The sequence below is a fragment of the Geotrypetes seraphini genome, chromosome 4 (genome assembly GCF_902459505.1).
Source record: "Geotrypetes seraphini chromosome 4, aGeoSer1.1, whole genome shotgun sequence".
Classification (NCBI taxonomy): domain Eukaryota; kingdom Metazoa; phylum Chordata; class Amphibia; order Gymnophiona; family Dermophiidae; genus Geotrypetes; species Geotrypetes seraphini.
Window position 1 is genome coordinate 293,872,115 of NC_047087.1, and position 20,870 is coordinate 293,892,984.

The 20,870-nt window shown below is 46.5% G+C and overlaps 1 protein-coding gene across 1 annotated transcript in view; it reads left to right on the top strand.

Moving 5' to 3' along the window:
- Positions 1-20,870, top strand: part of TRIM8 (tripartite motif containing 8) — a 180,951-nt gene that overhangs the window by 104,832 nt on the left and 55,249 nt on the right. The window contains exon 2 of the mRNA XM_033940735.1: positions 4,891-4,986. Within this exon, the coding sequence (XP_033796626.1) occupies positions 4,891-4,986 (96 nt within the window). The remainder of the gene's footprint in view (positions 1-4,890; positions 4,987-20,870) is intronic.

Sequence of the window (20,870 nt, forward strand, 5' to 3'; positions counted from 1 at the left end):
GCTTCGGTTGCATTCTTGTGTTCCACTTCCATTGATAAAACCTGCAAAGCAGCTACTTGATCCTAAGTTCAAACGTTCACATTTTACTACTGTCTGGAATCATATTCCAGACAAGGTGGGCGCTTTGGCCAAGCAATTTTATAAAAAAAATTTTCTTAAAGGCCAGCTCTTCCTCCATCCTTCTATAGTAAGCTAGGGAGTCCCATATGTAAGAATATGCTGCCTGCTTGTCCTAGGATAAAGCGCAGTTATTTACTGTAACAGGTGTTATCCTGAGACAGCAAGCAGGTATTCTCAGACCCTCCCACCTCCCCTGGTTGGCTTCTTAGCTTGCTAACGGAACTGAAGTACTGTGAGCCTCGGGTGGGAAGGCAGTCACGCATGCGCGTTGTGGGCAGTTCCAAAGTTTCTTAAAACTTAGTGACAGTTCACTTTTCATACGGTCTATACCAGGCTCCGTGGATGAAGTCGCCCATATGTGAGAATATCTGCCTGCTGTCTCCGGGTAACACCTGTTAAGGTAAGTAACTGTGCTTTATAGCTCCCCTCTCCCGCCTTTCTTCCAAAGTAAACCTACTGAGATCTATAACTCTGTCCTCATATGGCCTTACACAACAAAGCCCCTTTAAATATAACAGAACTTCCCAAACTATGGGTCAGAACCCCAAATGGTATCATAAAACTTGCCTTTGGGGTCATGATCTAGGTGGGCAGTCCATAGGTGCATCATTATTCTGCTCATCCTAGGAGGTTTCACATGTTTATTTGGCCACAATCATGAGGTCAGAGCCAGAAAAAGATTGGGAAGCACTACTACTACTATTCACTATTTCTATAGTGCTGAAAAGCATATGCAGCGCTGTACATTTAAGCACTGAATTATAGCATTAACATTGAAAATCTATTATCTTTCCAGAAAATTGCAGTCGGTAGGGGAAAAAAAAGACATATAGTAAAACCTTGGATAGCAAATAACTTGATTTGCAAGTGTTTTGCAAGAAAAGCAAAACATTTTATTAAATTTTAACTTGATATACAAGCAATGTCTGTTTCTAACGCCTCAGGAGTGTAGTGACTGTGCTAAATGAATAAGGTCTTGCAATACAAGTACGTATAGTATTTTGTATTCAAGTTTTTGGGTTGTGGAACGAATCTGAGTTTCCATTATTTGTTATGGAGAAATTTGCTTTGATATACAGTATAATCTCGTTATAATGGACTCGCTTATAACGGAATATCGTCTATAGCAGACGAGGTCCGCTGGTCCCGGCCATGTGCCTTTACAAACATGCAGAAAAGCACTGCATATAGTGGACTCGCATATAACGGAATTTCACATATAACGGACAAACAATTTGGTCCCCAGATCTGCTTTTAGCTGTAGTTTTGTTCGGCTATAACGGACAGGCAGGCTCCGCCTACAAGGCACGTGGTGTGCTGGTGATACAGTATTAAAATGCAGCCCCTTTAGGGCCTCAGAAAAAATACTTAATGTCTTATTAAAGAAATGACAATTTTGCATGAGGTAAAACTTTTTATGGTTTATAATTCTTTTCTTTTGGCTAAGTCTTAATAATAATATTGTCATTTATAGCTAAAGAGACATATGATCAAGAAACTGTTTAATTTACTTTTGTGATTATCATAAACATACCGAGGGCCTCAAACTAGTGCCTGGCGGGCCGCGAGTTTGAGACCACTGCTTTAGAACATCTTTCAGTGTTCTGGTTTTACAATCATTTCGTGCCATACCAATGTTTTTGCTGAGTTTTGTTATTGATGTTGCTGATATGCTTGTGCAGTGACTGTTGTTCATTGGTTGTATGTTGTTTCATGTTGACCTAAATAAAGTTTTTTTAAGAAATGGAACTCTTGAAGTCCCTTATAACGAGATTATACAGAGATTATACTGTACGAGTGTTTTGGATTACAAGCATGTTTTCGGAACGAATTATGCTCTTAAACCAAGGTTTTACTATACTTGATGTACCATCTTTTTGCATAATAAGCTTGCATGAACTGAGATCCAATACTTTCTGTGTGGCAGGTTCACAATTTTGGAATTCACTACCTAATGAACTACATTAAACTGGAACAAATGTTATTTCAGTGACAGCTAAAGACATTATTTAGGCAGGGTTTTTCATCACTAAAATAGCAGTTTTTTTGGATAAAGGTTCAGACTAGATGGATTAAAAGTGTCGTTTACAGCAGGGATGAAGCTCTAATATGTTCAATTCGCCCTCTTAGTGAGGGGGGGGCGCCCAGACTTTACACTGAGTTTGGGGATACATGTTCATAGCATGTGATGATTTATGGAAGCACAAATGGAAAGCGGTAGAATAAGGTTCTCTGTCATGAGATGGTATGGTAGGAAACTACCTCAAATACTTATCCTGTTTATACTATACAGTTTAAAAGAAGGAAAAGAGGCTGAGGTGGTCACATGGTACTCACTTTTTCTACCCAGTTCTAGTGTAGTGGTTGGTTATAATGAATAGTTGTTAAAAAAAAAAAAAAAAGAGAGAGAGAGAGAGATGTGAAAGGGGGGGGGGTAGCAGTTACACAGTTGATCTAAAAAAGATTTGCATACTTAATCCAAAATTGATTTGGATTATACCATTTTGGAAATACCTTGAGCAAGTTAGAACTCTCCTTGTATTCCACCCTTTTTTATGTTTGTGGGTTTGAACGTTTTATGGATGTACCGTTCTAAGTCCAGATTGAGATTAGTTGTGAAGAAACCATGCCACCCGACATGTTTCCTGGTTTCACTTTGTCCTTGTTGTTTTACAAAGTATATTCTTGCCTCTCTGTTCTTAGTTTTCATAGCAGCCTCTTTTAAAATACATTTCTCATCTACAGTAGATCATTCTAGCCATAAGCAGTGTTTGATTTTTAAAAGGTCAGTGGGTAAATGAGACCAAATTTAGGGCTCCTTTTACAAAGTTGCGCTAGCAGTTTTAGCGCACGCTAGCTGCTACCGCCTCCTTTTAAGCAGACGGTAATTTTTCGGCTAGCACATGCTAATCTTGTACATGCACTAAAAACGCTAGCGCACCTTAGTAAAAGGCTTAGTATATTTGTTGGTAAGTGTTAAGTCTCTTGATGCCCATAAGTCACTCTTTTGGCTGATGCACATACAGAAATCTGTGCATGCTCCATGTACCACACCCATTAGATGTGTGTAGAATGCATAGATTTCTGTCAGACTATTGGTAGGACACAGAGCTTGCAAAATCTTAGAGAAATTTTAGTTGTGTACCAAACTTGCTTCATTTCTAGTCATATGTAAGAACATTCCTGTCCTTCCCAATCTTCTGAGAGGAGGTGGTTACTATTATTATTTATTTATTTATTATTATTTTTGGTGGGGAAGGGACTTCTAATGGATACAGAATAAAATCAGTGTCTTGGGCCTTTGTCCATCAGCGTACCCTTTGTGCATTTTGGTTTCCTACCCTGACTTCAATATTAGTGGCCATAGCTGTACAGTAGAGCCAGATGGAAGAGGGAAGCCAAAGACTTTGTATAGTTGAAGAGTTGTCAAGTAGTGTCAAGTCTGAAGCAAGCAAGAGGGTGAACTGTTTGAGAGTCTATTGGGGTAATGTCTCGAAATAAGTAAATTTTCACATACCATGACAGGAATGCACCTTACCCCTGTGCTAGAGTTTGTTGCAGATATTTCAACCACTGTTAACAAGGTGTGTGTGTATATATATATATATATATATACAGTGGTATCTCGGTTTACAAGTGCACCAGTTTGCGAGTGTTTTGCAAGACGAGCAAAACATTCGCAAACTTGGTGCCTCGTAAACCGATCTTGCCTCGCTGTACGAGCGCCCTCCCCCCAGCGATCCGGCATCACCCCCCCCCCCCCCCCGAGCAGTCAATGACACCCTTTACCCGACTTGGCACCAGTGCCAGTGCCCAAAGATCCTCCCTCTTCTGGCGCGGCCTGGGCTGAGCGGTGTGTCGGAGATCCTCCTTCTTCTGGGCTGGGCTGGGCTGGGCTGGACTGGCTTTGAGCATTTGCGCATGCTCAAAGCCTTCTGTTCTTGCTTTCTCCGAGATTGAGAGCGAGACCAGAAGGCTTTGAGCATGCGCAAATGCTCAAAGCCAGTACAGCCCAGCCCAGACCAGAAGAAGGAGGATCTCCGACGTACCGCCCAGCCGCGCCAGAAGAGGGAGGATCTTCGGGCACCGGCACTGGTGCCAAGTCGGGTAAAGGGTGTCATTGACTGCTCGGGGGGGGGGAAGTAGGATCGCGGTGGAGGGGGGGCAACGTGAGCCGGGGGGGGGATGCCGGATCGCTGGGGGGGGGATGCCGGATCGCCGGGGGGTGGGGGTTGGAACAGCGTCGGATTCCTCAAGGGGGGGGAGAATGGAGCAGCGCCGGTAGCCTCGGGGGGGGAGGAGGTGGAACCAATCAAAGCAGTTTCCCTTACTTCTTATGGGGAAACTTGCTTTGATATACGAGCAATTTGGTTTACGAGCATGCTTCTGGAACAAATTATGCTCGTAAACCAAGGTTCCACTGTACAGACAAAATATCAAGATCAGCATAGAAATTCTTTTTAATTAAGGTGATGGCATCCACTACAATTATGGCAGTTTATTTCTTTGCCATGTTTTCTTGGTCTCTAACTGCATTTGTTTGGACTTGAGAATTGTGTGTCTGTTGGGGTGATAGGGCCTCTCTCCATCTGTTTAAATTTTGTTTGTTTCTACATCAGGTAAAATCAAAAAACAGAAATGCTATGGATAATGCTATATATGCTCTATATAGTACTTTTGACTTTTTCCAGTACTAGTTATAAATTTGAATTGTGATGGATTGAGGCCAAATGACCTCCTTCGGCTAACCAATCTGCTTTTTTCTTATAGAAGATGCTGATGAAACAGCAGGACCGATTGGAGGAACGAGAGCAAGACATTGAAGAACAGCTGTACAAATTGGAATCAGACAAACTACTGGTTGAGGTATGTACCTGAGTAATGTTTTCACCTCTCCAGTAGTATTGTTTTGTTATCCCAGGACAAGCAGGCAGCATATTCTCACATATGGGTGACGTCAACCACGGAGCCCCAATGCGGACAGCTTCACAAGCAGACTTGCTTTTTAGAAAGTTCGCGACTGCTGCACTGCACATGTGCGAATGCCTTCCCGCCTGATGTAGGGTGCGCGTCTCCTCAGTTCTAAGTTTTCCGCGGAGCTGAGAAGCCCTCATTTCAAGGCTCTGTGTGAGAGTTAGTTTTACTTGTGCCTTCTCTCACCGTGGCTTGTGTATTTTCTTTTTATTTACTGGGTCGCTGTGTTATGCGTGTTAAAAAAAACCAGTCTTTAATTTTTTGGTCGTGTCACAGTGGGGCCTGTTCCGCGGCCTCAACCTGCAGGCTTCGATTTAGCCACGGCCGTGTTTCATTCTATGCTCCGGCCGGTCATAGGATTTAAGAAGTGTAGCCTGTGTCAACGTGCAATCTCCATCACTGACCCACATAAGTGGTGTGTGCAGTGTTTAGTACCTGATCATTGTCCGGAGTCGTGCGCCCGCTGTGCTACAATTCAAAATCGAGCTCTTAAACGTCGTCAAGTTCAGATTGAAAAAATCTTCTGGGGAATGGATCTTTCTTCAACTAAAGCCTTGACCCCGATTGTGGCCTCGACCTCGACTCCGTCTAAGTCTTCTGTGAGGCCCAAAGCATCATCCTCGACCTTCAGAATCCTTCCTCAATAGGGAAGTCCTCATCCTCAGGGAAGTCAGCTAAATCCTCTCTGGAGGGGCCGTTATCCTCAGTGTCTGCATCTGGTAAGCTATCAAAGTCAACCCCTCAGGAGTTGCAGGCCATTTCAACAACAAGATTGGTGGACCTGATCGCTTCAAGACTTCCCAGGAAGCATGTCTCAAAATTGAGGCAACACTCTTCCTCAAGATCGTCTTCTTTGGAGTGTATAGTCACACCAATTGTACCAGCTCCAGTGGTCTCGGTGCCGGCTTTGCAAAATATGTTGGAAACTATTCTGCATCAAGAGTTTGGTAATATGGTTGCCAAATTGACTCCTGCCTCGACTTTGCTTCCTGCAGTCCAGTCTGAGCACTCAGCAGTAATACAAGGAGTCAAGTTCAACCTGACCACTTTATTCAAGGAGTCGAGTCCTTGAGAGTGCCTCAAGTTCAACCTGACCACTCTATTCAAGGAGTTGAGTCCTTGAAATTGCCTTGAGATCAATCTACACACTCCATACAAGGAGTTGAGTCCTTATCAGTGTCTCGACTTCGATCTCCAACCTCCAATCCTATTTCTGCACATAAGGCATTGCTTTCTTCAAGGCACAGGGCGAGGATTCCTCGACATTCCTCATCAAGGCTGGATTTGACTCGATCACTGGCCCGTGATTCGAGACATAGTTCCAATTCCTTTCTCAAGGAAATCTATTGTGGAGCCTCAGCATTCTCGCCAGTCGAGTTCTTCTCCTGTGAGGTTTTCTTCACCAGCTGGTTCTTCAAAACGAAAACGTTCTACTTTTCCTACTCGTTCTAGATGTGATTTTTCATCTTCAGATCTGGGGTACCAATATTCCAGAGAGGCTTCGCCTCCTTTCTCTGCTGTAAAGGGTACCTCGAGAGGTTCTCATTCACCCTCACCTCAACAAGGTCACTTCTCTTCTGATCCAGTGTCGTTTACAAAATTCTTATGTCAAATGAGTAAAGATCTCAACATTGCATTGGAGTCTGATTCCAAATACTCTTAAGGAGTATTTGGAAGAACTGGGTATGCCTAATTCTCCTAGGGATTCTCTCAAATTACCCATGAATGGCATTCTTTCTCAAACTTTCAAGAGGAACCTAGATACACCATACTCCATTCCTGCTGTGCCAGCAAAGCTGGAATCTCATAAGATGGTCCATTCTAAGGGATTTGAGAAGTCTCAACTATCCCATCAATCTCTTCTTGTGGAGTCTTCTTTAAAAAGATCCAATCCTGCCAAAGTTATGCCACCGTCCATCCTGGTCGAGAGGGCAGGACTAAGGATAAGTTTGGCCGTCGGCTGTATCAAAATTCTATGATGACAAATAGAATTTAAACTACAATTTTGTCTTTACATCATATCTCAAGCATTGGGTTAACACTATTCCTACTATCTTCAAGTATCTTCCAAAACATCGCCTACCAGAGTTCCAGCATATGCATTCAACTCTAGGTCATCTTCGCATGCATATGGTTCAGGCTGCATATAAGGCTTTTGAGATGTCCTCCAGGGTCACTGCATTCTCGGTGGCCATGTATTGTCTATCCTGGTTACGCACTGTAGATATGGATCCAAATCTGCAGGATCGACTGGCCAACATCCCATGTCAGGGGAATGAGCTGTTTGATGACTCGATTGAGGCAGCTACAAAACGGTTGTCTGAGCATGAGAAATCATTTGCCTCTATAGTTAGGCCGAAGCCTTCCACTGCTAAGAGTTATAGACCTCCTCCATCTTATCAGCGGTGCTATCCTCAGAAGGCAGCACCTTATTCAAGGCTGCCTCCTAAGAAACAACAGCAACAGCGGCAGCGTAAGCCTCAGACTCCTGCTGCACCTAAGTCCACTCAGCCTTTTTGACCATCTAACACAGAGCATAACCTCAATCGTTCTGCCTCTGTCCCCTCCTCTTCCCATAGGAGGTTGTCTCCATCATTTTTATCAACGATGGGAACAAATTACATCCGACCTCTGGATCCTCACAATAACCAGGAAAGGTTACTCTCTTCACTTCCTTCAGGTTCCACCAGATCTCCCCTCCAAGAGAGTATCCTTCCAATCCGTCGCAGACCACCCTTCTTCTTCAGGAAGTTCCTCTGGAACAGCAAAGCACGGGGTTTTACTCCCGTTTCTTCCTTGTCCCGAAGAAGACGGGCGTTCTACAACCTATTTTGGATCTCAGAGCTCTCAACAAATTTCTTGTCAAAGAAGAATTTCGAATGCTGTCTCTAGCATCTTTGTATCCCCTTCTGGATCACAACGATTGGTTATGCTCTCTGGATCTCAAGGAGGCTTACACTCATATTCCCATTCATCCAGCCTCCCCCAAGTTTCGGCCTGGCATCATCTCCCAGAGTTTTCACCAAGTGCCTATGCAGCCATGGTCTCCAGGTTTTCCCATACTTGGACGACTCAACTTCTCAGGGGGTTATTGTAGCAACCCAATGGACTATTTGGTTCTTCCAACATTAATAATAATAATAATAATAATAACAGTTTATATACCGCAGTACCTTGAAGTTCTATGCGGTTTACAAAAGACTAAAAGAGGTACAAGTAGATTGAATTTAAAAGAGGTTAAGGAAAGAAAGTGGTAATAGGACAAAAGAACCGTTAAGGAGTCAGTTGTCTAGATATTTTAGGAACAAATAAGTTTTTAGGCGTTTTCTGAATTCCTCTTAGGTAGTGGGCGAGAGTAATTGTTCTAGATCCTTACCCCCTAATGCTGCCTGATGTGAGAGAAGGTGTTCATGGTGTTTTTTTAGTTTACATCCTTTAACTGGGGGGGAAACGAAGTGCGAATGTGAGCTTCTCTTGTGTCTGTTGGCTGAGAAGGAGAAAAGGTCAGTTATGTATTTAGGGGCTAATCCGTATAATACTTTAAAGCAAAAGCAGGCGAACTTAAACTTTACGCATGCTTCCATTTGGGGTTCGAAATAAACGTTCCCAAATCCCAGCTACAGCCCTCTCAAAACCTACAGTTCATTGGAGCTGTACTAGACACTGTGCAACTCGGAGCATTCCTTTCTCAACATCATCAGCATACTCTCATACAGCTTTGTCTCAAGGTGTTATCCCTCATTTCACTTTCAGCGAGACACATGATGCCTCTCCTAGGCCTCTACAGTTCACGTAACTCCTTTTGCCAGACTTCACCTCAGAATTCCTCAGTGGACCCTGACATCTCAGTGGGCGCAAGCTTCCAATCCATCTCTCAGCACATTACAGTGACTTCTTTGTTGAGACATTCTCTTCACTGGTGCATGCTCTCTTCCAATCTCTCCAGAGGTTTACTGTTTCAAATTCCCTCTCATCAGAAGGTCCTCACGACAGATGCCTCGATCTACGCTTGGGGGGGCTTATCTCGACGGTCTCCGTACTCAAGGGCATTGGTCCAGCACAGATCGTCGGAGTCACATAAATCTGTTGGAACTCAGAGCGATTTTCAATGCTCTGAAAGCTTTTCAACATCTTCTTCACGATCAAGTAGTACTCATTTGTACAGACAATCAAGTCACCATGTACTATGACAACAAGCAGGGAGGAACAGGATCTCTTCCTCTGTGCAAAGATTGGGTGATTTGTTCAAACATCTTTCTGAAAGCCGTCTACATTCAAGAGGAGAAAAACTTCCTGGCGGACAAATTGAACCTCACGAATGGACACTCAATTTGTTGCCTCTCCATCACATTTTTTCTCAGTGGGAGGACTCCTCAAGTAGATCTTTTGCGTCTCCCCACAACAACAAACTGCCTCAGTTTTGCTCCAGGATTTATTCTCCTCATCGCCTGGAGGCAGATGCTTTTCTCCTGGAATGGACGAACAAGTTTATGTGTTTCCTCCATTCCCTCTGATTCTCAAGACACTCGTCAAACTCAAACATGAACATGCCACCATGATTCTCATAGCTCCTTGGTGGCCCAGACAACCTTGGTTTTCCCTTCTACTGCAACTCAACAGCAGGGAGCCACTACTTCTACCAGTTTTTCCATCTCTGCTTACACAGAGTCAGGGTTCTCTACTTCATCCCAACCTGCAGTCTCTGCATCTGACAGCTTGGTACCTTTCAACGTAACTGCCAATCTACAGTTCTCTCAATCTGTCAAGGACATTTTAAAGGCTTCCAAGAAGCCTACTACTAGACAATGCTACAACCAGAAATGGACTCAGTTTTCTGTTTGGTGCGCTCTTCATCACAAAGAGCCTCAGTCTTCCTTCTTGTCTTCAGTTCTGGATTACCTGTTTCATTTATCTCAATCAGGCTTCAAATCAACATCCATTAGAGTCCATTTCAATGCAATTTCTGCTTTCCATCAGCCAATTGAAGGGAAACCCCTCTCTGCTCATCCTGTGGTTTCCAGATTTATGAAAGGACTTTTCAGTGTCAAACCACCTCTCAAACCGCCTTCAGTGGTTTGTGATCTCAGTGTGGTTCTTGCTAAATTGATGAAGCCTCCATTTGAACCAATGTCTACGGCTCATATGAAATATCTTATTTGGAAAGTGGTCTTTCTCATTGCTCTCATGTCTGCTCGCAGAGTGAACTACAAGCTTTAGTAGCGGATCCACCTTTCGCAATATTCCATCACGACAAGGTGGTTCTCCGTACTCATCCTAAATTCTTACCAAAAATTGTTTCAGAATTTCATCTCAATCAATCCATTGTTCTTCCAGTGTTTTTTCCAAAGCCTCATTCTCACCCTGGAGAAACAGCTCTTCATACTCTGGACTCAAGCGTTCTTTGGCTTTCTACTTACAAAGGAATAAGCAACACAGATCTTCTCCTCAACTTTTTGTCTCCTATGATCCAAACAAGTTGGGACATCCAGTTTCCAAGGGAACCATCTCCAACTGGTTGGCTGCTTACATCTCTTTCTGCTATGCTCAGGCTGGACTGCATCTAGAGGGTTGAGTCACAGCCCATAAAGTTAGAGCCATGGCGGCATCTGTAGCTTTCCTACTCCTATTGAGGAAATCTGCAAAGCTGCCACTTGGTCCTCGGTTCATATATTCACCTCTCATTATTGTCTGGATTCTTTTTCCAGACAGGATGGCCACTTTGGCCAGGCAGTATTACAAAATTTATTCTCCTGAATTGCCAACACTCCCACCATCCCATTCTGGTTAGCTTGGAGGTCTCCCATATGTTTAGAAAATGCTGCCTGCTTGTACTGGGATAAAGCACAGTTACTTACCGTAACAGGTGTTATCCAGGGACAGCAGGGCAGATATTCTCACAACCCACCCACCTCCCCTGGTTGGCTTCTTAGCTAGCTATCTGAACTGAGGAGACGCTGAGGAGATGCGCGCCTTACGTCAGGCGGGAAGGCACTCGCACATGCTCGGTGCGGCAGTCGCCAACTTTCTGAACAGTTCTTCAAGCAAGTCTGCTGTCCGCATCGAGGCTCTGTGGTTGACGTCACCCATGTGTGAGAATATCTGCCTGTTGTCCCTGGATAACATCTGTTACTGTAAGTAACTGTGCTAAGTGGGCATTTCTAAATCTGCCTCAGTTTTATCGGGTTTAGAATTCTTACCATGTCTGTATAGATGCAATATTTTAGAGGCATATTTTCAAGGCACGATACACAAAGTTCCATAGGTTGCTATGGTACTTTCTGTGTCTAAGTGCTTTGAAAATGAGTCTCTTAGTTTCTTATTAATATCCATTGTGGCTACAATTTCTTACATTTATATCACCTGCTATAATCTATACAAACTTTGCTTGCCGCTGGGGGAGGAAATTTTTTATACCTAATGCAAGCACTTACAACAATTTATACTTGAATATAAGACGATCCAGATATAAGTCGAGGTACCCTTTTCCCCCCAAAAAGGATGAAAAAAGTTGACTTGAATATAAGCTGAGGGGGGAAGTGAGTTAATATTCATGTGCCCTGCTCTGCCAGGCTCTGCACCCAGCCCCCCTCACTCCCTGCCCTGTACCCTGTCCTCCCTCTCCCCCGATGTCCTGCAGGCCTCCACTGAACCTGCTGTATGACTTGGTGGTCCAGTAGTAGGCCAGGATAGGAGGGACCCTCCCTTCTCCTGTCCCGGCTGACTCTGACAATTTTTTTTACCTCCTTCCCGCCTCTCCCTGTGTACCTTTTTGAATCCCTGGTGGTCCAGCAGTGTATCAGGCAGGTCCAGCAGTGTATCAGGCAGGAGCAGCAACTTTCTGCGCTCCTGTCCCGAGCTGAACCCCTCCCCAAACAGTTGTCTCGAGTTCTCATGGCCCAGTGGTGTACCAGGCATGAGTGAGCTTTTTGCACTTCTTCCCGGCCCTGAGCCGCTCCCTTAATGGCTGCTGCCAGTTCTCACGAGTCCCATGCCGGGCAGGAGCATAAAATGCTCACTCCTGCTCGGTACACCGTTGGACCACTGGGGATTCAGGGGGAGGGAGATTAAAAAAATTGTCAGAGTCAGCTGGGACAGGAGATGGGAGGAATTCCCTCAGCCCACCAGGTCATGCTGGCAAAGGCCTGCAACAAGTCCGGGGGGGGGGGGGGGGGAGTTTGACCTGAATATAAGATGAGAACCCCATTTTTGAGCAAATTTTTTTAACCCCAAAATCTTATATTCGAGTATATACGGTAGTACCTTTTGTTATAAATGCTACTTCCTTAACATCCCTCGTAGACCAGTCTACACCAGTGGGTTATGACCCCTTCCTACTAGCAGATGGAAGAAGATACTGAACTATTCCATTGACATTAATAAGAACATAAGAATAGCCTTACTGGGTCAGACCAAAATCCAAGGAGTAGCAATATTCCATGTTACCGATACAGGGTAAGCAGTGGTTTCCCCCATGTCTTTCTCAATAACAGACTATGGGCTGGACTGCACTAGTACACCCTAGAATTTTGCAGTATTTCTCTACGTTCCATTAGAAGGTAAAGGTTGGTCTGGGCTGGTGGAGTGTCTTCAGCCTAGTTCTCTATGCAGTTCAGAGCCTCCAGTCATGTAGTTGAGCGAGGGTGTGCTTATTCCATCTGCAGCTGCAAGCTGTAGCCAATGGATTTTATCTTGGTGAGGCTTCTGGCTCAGTTCCTTGTGAGGCCCTTGCCAGCAGGTGATGTGCTACCCCTCCCCCATCCCTCCATTGTCCCTCTTGGGCTTTCCTGCTGCCTAAGGGGAAAACCTCCCAAGCCTGTAATTCTAATTGGGTTGGCTTTATTCCCCTGTGTGTTAATAGGCAGAAGGATGGAGGCAGTTTTGTTGGCAGACAGCTGGTAAGAGGCGCTGATCTGCAAGTGTTAGAGCAGTGTAGATAAGGAACAGATCAAATACACTCGTAATGCAAATATTTGACAATTCATTGGAGAACAAATGAGTTAAAGAAAAAGCGGTATATGAAGTCCCATCCCCTTTATCTTTAAAACATACGCTTGATGTGACTACATTTTGTCTAAAATTAGGCTGCGAAAGGGGCTTGACTATTATCAAATATAAATAACTTTAAAATAAAACAAATCATATAAAATTAAATCATTAAAAGTTAGTCATATAAATAAATACATGAACAGCAAAAGTTGCTCTAATAACACTAACTATTGTAACATGAACCTTACTCTAAACATGGTGAGTGGTCCATATAGTGAGAGTTGAGTGTTTGTAAAGTGCACAAACTAGCAATACCTGAAACAGTGGAGAAGTGGAAAAGAAAAAAATACAATACCACTTACCGAGAGGAAATCGATAAAAAGCACTTCCCCCTAGGTTTTACAAAGCTTGGCAAGCTCTAAAAATACAGAGAAAGCACAATTGACCAAATGAACAGCATGTGAGCACAATTCATAGCATTAAAGAAAAGGCAAGACAATGTAATTTACAATTAATTCATAGTACTCGCAGCCTCCGTAGTCTCAGCAAAGATCCACAAAGTGTTTTGGTTAATATAAAATCAAGCTATGCTGTAGTAAAGTTGTAGTTGCTCTACAAAGGTCAAAGATTAATGGAAATAAAATCAAATGTTTTCTTAAGACAACCTTTCTGACATTTCTTTCTTTAAAATAAATAACCAAAGTTAGCAATAAATAAGTTGTCAACAGAAATTGCTTTAAAAGCAGTACTGCCATTTTTCTCACCAATTTAGAAACAGAAAAGAAACCCAGATTCCATTATGTCTATGCCAGACCAGTCCAGAACGAATGGAGTTAGAGAAAAAATAGTCACAAGAGTTTCACCCTTTAAGGGTATCATGAAGCCTGGAATGTTCAGTATTTTTCTCTGCCTCCAAGTGGAAGGTGGATGGATCGCGCAGCTCCTTCTTGGTGCTTGTCTGGTAGCTCCTGGCCTAGTTAATTCCAGGAGGCAGTTGAGCAGGGGTTATGCTGGTCAATTTTGCTCAGGTTATAATCTGAACTTTCTCATGGAGCTTGGATGATACCCAGAGTTCCTGGTAATGCGAGTTCCCTCCCCACCCTCCTTCCAGATCCACTTCTGACAACTGAGGTGACTTTGGAGTATGAAAAAAGGGCATACATAGTTTAGGGGGGGGGCAGAGACTCTGGAAACACACAGAGCATAGTAGGGCATGGACTGAAAAGCATGTTGGAGGTAAGGTTAAGCAGTAGTGTAGTCTTGTACATCTGGCAGTTCATATATCTGTTCTTATTGCTTGAGGACTTCATTGTCCTGGTTCCTCATAACTAATTTCGGGCCTTGAGCAGTTAACAGAAGAGGAAGGTCTTTACTGCCTTTTCGGAAAGTCATCAGGGAGTCTAGGGATCTGAGTTGTGTGGGCAAATGATTTCAAAGCTTAGGGATGAAGTGGCTGTAGGAGCGTTTATGTGCAGTTTCCAGTTGAAGGGCTCTTCTGGGGGAATGCAGTCGTTTCTCTGTTTCGGAGTGGAGGGGTCAGTTGGGCATGTAAGGGTGCAGATTGGCAGCTATGTAGTAGGGTGCTTTGTGGTGAAAGTTTTTATCGGCTAATATGAGACCCTTGAAGGCACAGCACTTGTTGATAGGTAGCCAGTGCGCTGCGCATAATGCAGGTGAGACAGGGTCGTGGAGACTGAGAGTTTTTAGGAGGTGGATCGCCACATTCTGAACTCAGTGCAGACTGTTCAGGTTTTTGCAGTGAGACCATTGAAGAGTGTGTTGCGGTAATCCATGTTAGAGCAGTTTCTCAACTTGCGGTACGCTTACCCTAGGGGGTACAGCGGACCGCCTGTTGGGGGTACGTGGGCTGATCTGATTCCTCCTCCCCCTCGGTTCGCTGCCGCTGCCACCCACATTTATTCCCCACCACAACTCCGGGAAGGGCCAGGCCCGTGCAGCGATTGCACGCTGCCGGCCCACAAGCCTTCCCCCCAACGTCAATTCTGATGTCGGAGAGAAGGTCCGGGCCAGCCAATCATTGCTTGGCAAAGTATGGTTTTGCTGCTAGATCTCTTTGGCTTGGTCCCCATGGTCCATCGCGGCTGGGGTTTTATCCCAGGACAAGCAGGCAGGTATTCTCACTAGAGGGTGATGTCATCCGACAGAGCCCCGATACGGACATCTTGAAAGCATGTCTTGCTTGAAGAAACTTAGAAGTTTCGAGATGCCCGCACCGCGCATGCGCCAGTGCCTTCCCGCCCGATGTACCGGGCGTGTCTCCTCAGTTCTTTTCTTTCCGCGGAGCTGAGAAGTTATCTTCAATCTGCGCTGACTGAATTTCAGTTTTTCTTTGCCTTCTTTACCCGCGTTTTGGTTTATTTCTTTGAATTCAACTTTACTTTACTTTATTTAAAAAAAAAAAAAAAAAAAAAAGTTCAAAATTATTTCTTCCGGCGGTTCGGCCGGCCCGGCCTCGTGGCTGCGGCCTACCTCTTTCGACATTGCAGCGTCGATTTTCCGGCCTATGTCACGGCCAATCACCGGTTTTAAAAAGTGCAGCAAGTGCCAGCGTGCGATTTCGTTGACGGACCCGCATCGACGCTGCCTTCAGTGTCTTGGTCCGGACCACGTTCCGAAATCGTGCAGGCCTTGTTCCACGCTCACTGCGCGCTCGTTCAAGCGGCGTTGCTTACTTTGGGAGTCGATGTTCAAGATGGAGACTGCCAAGGATCTGTCTGCTTCTACATCTGCTGAGGTTTCACCGGTCCGCTCGAAACCTGCATCGACGACTTCCGCATCCAGCATCGTGAAGCCTGCATCGTTTACACCGGCTGCGGCTTCCAGTTCCGCTGCGGCGCCTGCCTCTGTCTCTTCGGTTCAGGTACCGCCTTCCACTGTCCCTCCCGTGGTCATCAAGGTGCCCAAAGCTACTAAGCAGAAGCACTTGGCCGCGAAGGAGCGCGAAGACCGTGCAGGAGGACCCCCTTTCGGTGCGGATCCCTCCATATCGGCTTCGCTTCGATCCCTGCTAGAAGCTCAGTTTGTCGAGCTTATGCATACTATGGGACCCCGGCTTATCGCCAACATTCAGGGTGAAGTCCGAGCACCGGTCCCTGAGGGCGGTCCGCCCCCTCCCCCTCCCCCTCGCCGTTCGATCTCGCTGCTCGACGAGGGGGATCGGCGGAGGGCGGCGGATGCCTCCAGGAGGGCTTCCCTTCCTGATATGCCACCTTTAGAGCCCATTACTCCTCCAAGGCAACAGGGCGCTGGGATGGTCCCTGAGATTCGGAGTCCTGGGCATACTGCATCGCAGGAAGAGTTCTTCCGCACTCCATACCAGACTTGGGTGGCGCTGCGTGAGTCCGCGTCCTTGCCACCTCTGCGATCCACCGCTTCGAGCCCCATCCATTCCTTAGAGGCTTCGGGGGATCGTGCGATGCACAGAAGTTCTCGCTCCCCATCCCGGCACCGGGAGGGGCATCGTTCTCGTCATTCATCTCGACACTCCTCACGTCATTCGGAAGTGTCCCCACAGAAAAAGATGCAACGTTTGGGATACTCATCGTCTGATGTTTCCCAACCGGAGGGACCAGAGTATGAGGAACCATCTACCTCTTATTCTCCATGCCGGTCTCAGCTCTCCCTAGACCCGGAGGCTTCTACTTCGTCTAGTCCGTCTCGGCGGCCGGCCTTGGCGGACCAGTTGTCTTTCTCATCTTTTCTCCGACAGATGGCGGATGACTTAGATGTGACTTTGGATACTGGATCTAAATATTCTAAAGAGTATTTGGATACGATGCATTTGCCTCACCCTCCGGCGGAGACTCTTCGGCTTCCTTTGCATAAATTGCTGGACCAGACTTTCATGCGCTGTTTTGAGACACCGTATTCTATCCCTGCGGTTCCCAGTAAGCTGGATGCTCGATACCGCATCGTTCACCACAAGGGGTTTGAGGGAGCTCAACTTTCTCATCAGTCTCTGCTGGTCGAGTCTTCTCTCAAGCGTTCTCACCCTTCCCAGGTCTACGCTTCTGTGCCTCCGGGCAGGGAGGGGAGAACGATGGACAAGTTTGGTAGACGAGTTTACCAAAATTCGATGATGGCGACTCGAGTGCTCAATTACAATTTTTTCTTCTCTTCCTATTTGGATTTCTTCTTGCCGGTCCTCCGCAAGTTCGTCCCTTTCATCGATGCTGAAGCTCGTTTCCAGTTTGAGGAGGTGGTGGCAACCCTGTCCCAGTTGCGGCTGCAACTGATGCAATCCTCCTACGATGCCTTCGAGCTCTCGGCACGTGCTGCGGCCTGCTCAGTCGCCATGCGTCGCCTGGCCTGGCTCCGCACTATTGATATGGATCCGAACCTCCAAGACAGATTGGCTAATGTGCCTTGTGCGGGAGCAGATCTATTCGATGAGTCTATCGAGACTGTTACTAAAAAGCTTTCGGACCACGAGAAGTCTTTTCAATCCATTCTACGTCCTAAGCCTAAGCCTCAACAGTCTCGTCCATCTAGACCGCCTCAAATCTACCAGAGGCGTTATCAACCAAGACAGGCTCCCCTAGCGAGACAGCCTGCGAAGAGGCAGCCTCCACAGAAGTCTCAGCAGAAGCCTCAGATGCCGGCTGCACCCAAGGCCACTCAGCCCTTTTGACTCTCTTCCAGGGAGCATAACCGACGTTCTGTCTTCCCTTGTTTTTCCCATCGGGGGTCGACTCCACCATTTTTATCATCAATGGGAGTCGATCACCTCGGACCTTTGGGTCCTTACCATCGTAAGAGAGGGATACTCTCTTCACTTCCAACGGGTCCCCCCGGACCACCCGCCAAGAGAGTATCCTTCCAACTCGATGCAGACCGCTCTTCTTCTACAGGAGGCGCAGGCTCTGCTTCGGCTTCGAGCCGTCGAGCCGGTGCCAATAGATCAGCAAAACCGGGGGTTCTACTCCCGGTATTTCTTGGTCCCGAAGAAGACGGGCGATCTGCGTCCCATTTTGGACCTTCGAGTCCTCAACAAGTTTTTGGTCAAGGAGCGGTTCCGCATGCTGACCCTTGCTTCTCTTTACCCCCTACTCGAGCAGAACGATTGGTTATGCTCTCTGGATCTCAAGGAGGCCTACACTCACATCCCGATACATCCGGCCTCCCGCAAGTTTCTCAGATTTCGGGTGGGACATCTCCATCTGCAGTATCGAGTGCTTCCATTCGGCCTTTCCTCGTCTCCCAGAGTCTTCACGAAGTGTCTGGTGGTGGTGGCCGCTGCACTCCGGAACATGGGTCTCCAGGTGTTTCCATACCTCGACGACTGGCTCATCAAGGCACCTTCGGCCCCAGAGGTCATTTCGGCGACCTTGACTACAATTTGTTTCCTGCAGAGCTTGGGCTTCGAGATCAACTTCCCCAAATCACATCTTCAGCCCACCCAGTGTCTCCCCTTCATCGGGGCTGTTCTGGATACCATTCAACTTCGAGCATTCCTTCCTCCTCAACGCATGGATGCTCTCCTTCTACTCTGCCAGTCGGTGTCTTCTCGCCAGTCCATCTCGGCGAGACACATGATGGTCCTCTTGGGCCACATGGCATCTACAGTTCATGTGACGCCTTTTGCCAGACTACATCTCAGGATTCCTCAATGGACCCTGGCATCTCAGTGGACTCAGGTGTCCGACCCGTTGTCCCGTCACATTATCGTCACTCCTGCTCTACGGCAGTCTCTTCTCTGGTGGATGACCTCTTCGAATCTATCCAGAGGTTTGCTGTTTCACTCTCCTCCCCACCAGAAGGTTCTCACGACCGATTCATCGAACTATGCATGGGGGGCCCATCTGGATGGTCTTCGCACTCAGGGGTTCTGGACCAGTGCAGAACGACTCCATCAAATCAATCTTCTGGAGCTCAGAGCCATCTTCAATGCTCTCCAAGCCTTTCAGCATCTGCTTCACGACATGGTGCTCCTTATTCGCACAGACAATCAGGTCGCCATGTATTATGTCAACAAACAAGGGGGCACGGGCTCGGCCCTTCTTTGTCAGGAAGCTCTTCGAGTCTGGGATTGGGCAGTTCGCCACAACACCTTCCTCAGAGCTGTCTACATTCAGGGGAAGGACAACGTCTTGGCAGACAAATTGAGTCGTCTTCTCCAACCTCACGAATGGACGCTCCATTCCAAACCCCTTCATCAGATCTTCGCTCAGTGGGGAACGCCTCAGATAGACCTCTTTGCAGCGCCCCACAACTTCAAACTGCCTCAGTTTTGCTCCAGGATCTACACTCCTCTCCGCCTCGAGGCAGACGCCTTTCTACTGGAGTGGGGGAATCGCTTCCTTTATGCGTTTCCTCCTTTTCCTCTCATTCAGAAGACTCTGGTCAAGTTAAGATCAGACCATGCCACCATGATCCTGATTGCTCCTCGGTGGCCCAGACAACCTTGGTTCTCCCTTCTACTTCAACTCAGCAGCAGGGAGCCACTACTTCTTCCAGTGTTTCCTTCACTGCTTACTCAACATCAGGGTTCACTGCTTCATCCCAACCTGCAGTCTCTCCACCTGACAGCTTGGTTCCTTTCAACATAACCCCTCACCAGTTCTCTCAAGCTGTGAGGGAGGTCTTGGAGGCTTCCAGGAAGCCTGCTACTCGTCAATGCTATTCCCAAAAATGGACGAGATTCTCGACCTGGTGTATTTCCAATGCTACAGAACCTCAGAGAGCTTCTCTATCGTCTGTATTGGACTATCTTCTACACCTGTCCCAGTCTGGTCTCAAGTCTACCTCTATACGAGTCCACCTGAGTGCTATTGCGGCTTTCCATCAGCCTCTACAAGGGAAACCTTTGTCTGCTCATCCTGTGGTTTCCAAATTTATGAAAGGTCTTTTTCATGTCAATCCTCCTATCAAACCTCCTCCTGTGGTTTGGGATCTCAATGTAGTCCTGTCTCATCTGATGAAGCCTCCGTTTGAACCTCTCAAAACGGCTCCACTTAAGTATCTCACCTGGAAGGTGGTTTTCCTGGTGGCCCTCATGTCAGCTCGCCGAGTCAGTGAGCTTCAGGCCCTAGTGGCAGATCCACCCTTCACTGTATTCCATCATGACAAGGTGGTTCTCCGTACTCATCCAAAATTCTTACCTAAAGTGGTCTCTGAATTTCACATCAATCAATCCATCGTGCTTCCAGTGTTTTTTCCAAAACCTCATTCTCATCCTGGAGAATCTGCTTTGCATACTCTGGACTGTAAACGTGCTCTGGCTTTCTACTTGGATCGCACAAAGCCACACAGAACTGCACCTCAACTTTTCGTCTCCTTTGATCCAAACAAGTTGGGACGACCTGTATCGAAGCGCACCATCTCTATCTGGATGGCGGCTTGTATCTCTTCCTGCTATGCCCAGGCTGGATTATCCCTTCCTTGTAAGGTCACAGCCCACAAGGTCAGAGCAATGGCAGCCTCTGTAGCCTTCCTCAGATCGACACCGATTGAGGAGATTTGTAAGGCTGCCACTTGGTCCTCGGTTCATACATTCACCTCTCATTATTGTCTGGATACTTTCTCCAGACGGGATGGACAGTTTGGCCAAACTGTATTACAAAATTTGTTCTCTTAAGTTGCCAACTCTCCCACCATCCCATTGGGGTTAGCTTGGAGGTCACCCACTAGTGAGAATACCTGCCTGCTTGTCCTGGGATAAAGCAATGTTACTTACCGTAACAGTTGTTATCCAGGGACAGCAGGCAGCTATTCTCACGTCCCACCCACCTCCCCTGGGTTGGCTTCTCAGGCTAGCTACCTGAACTGAG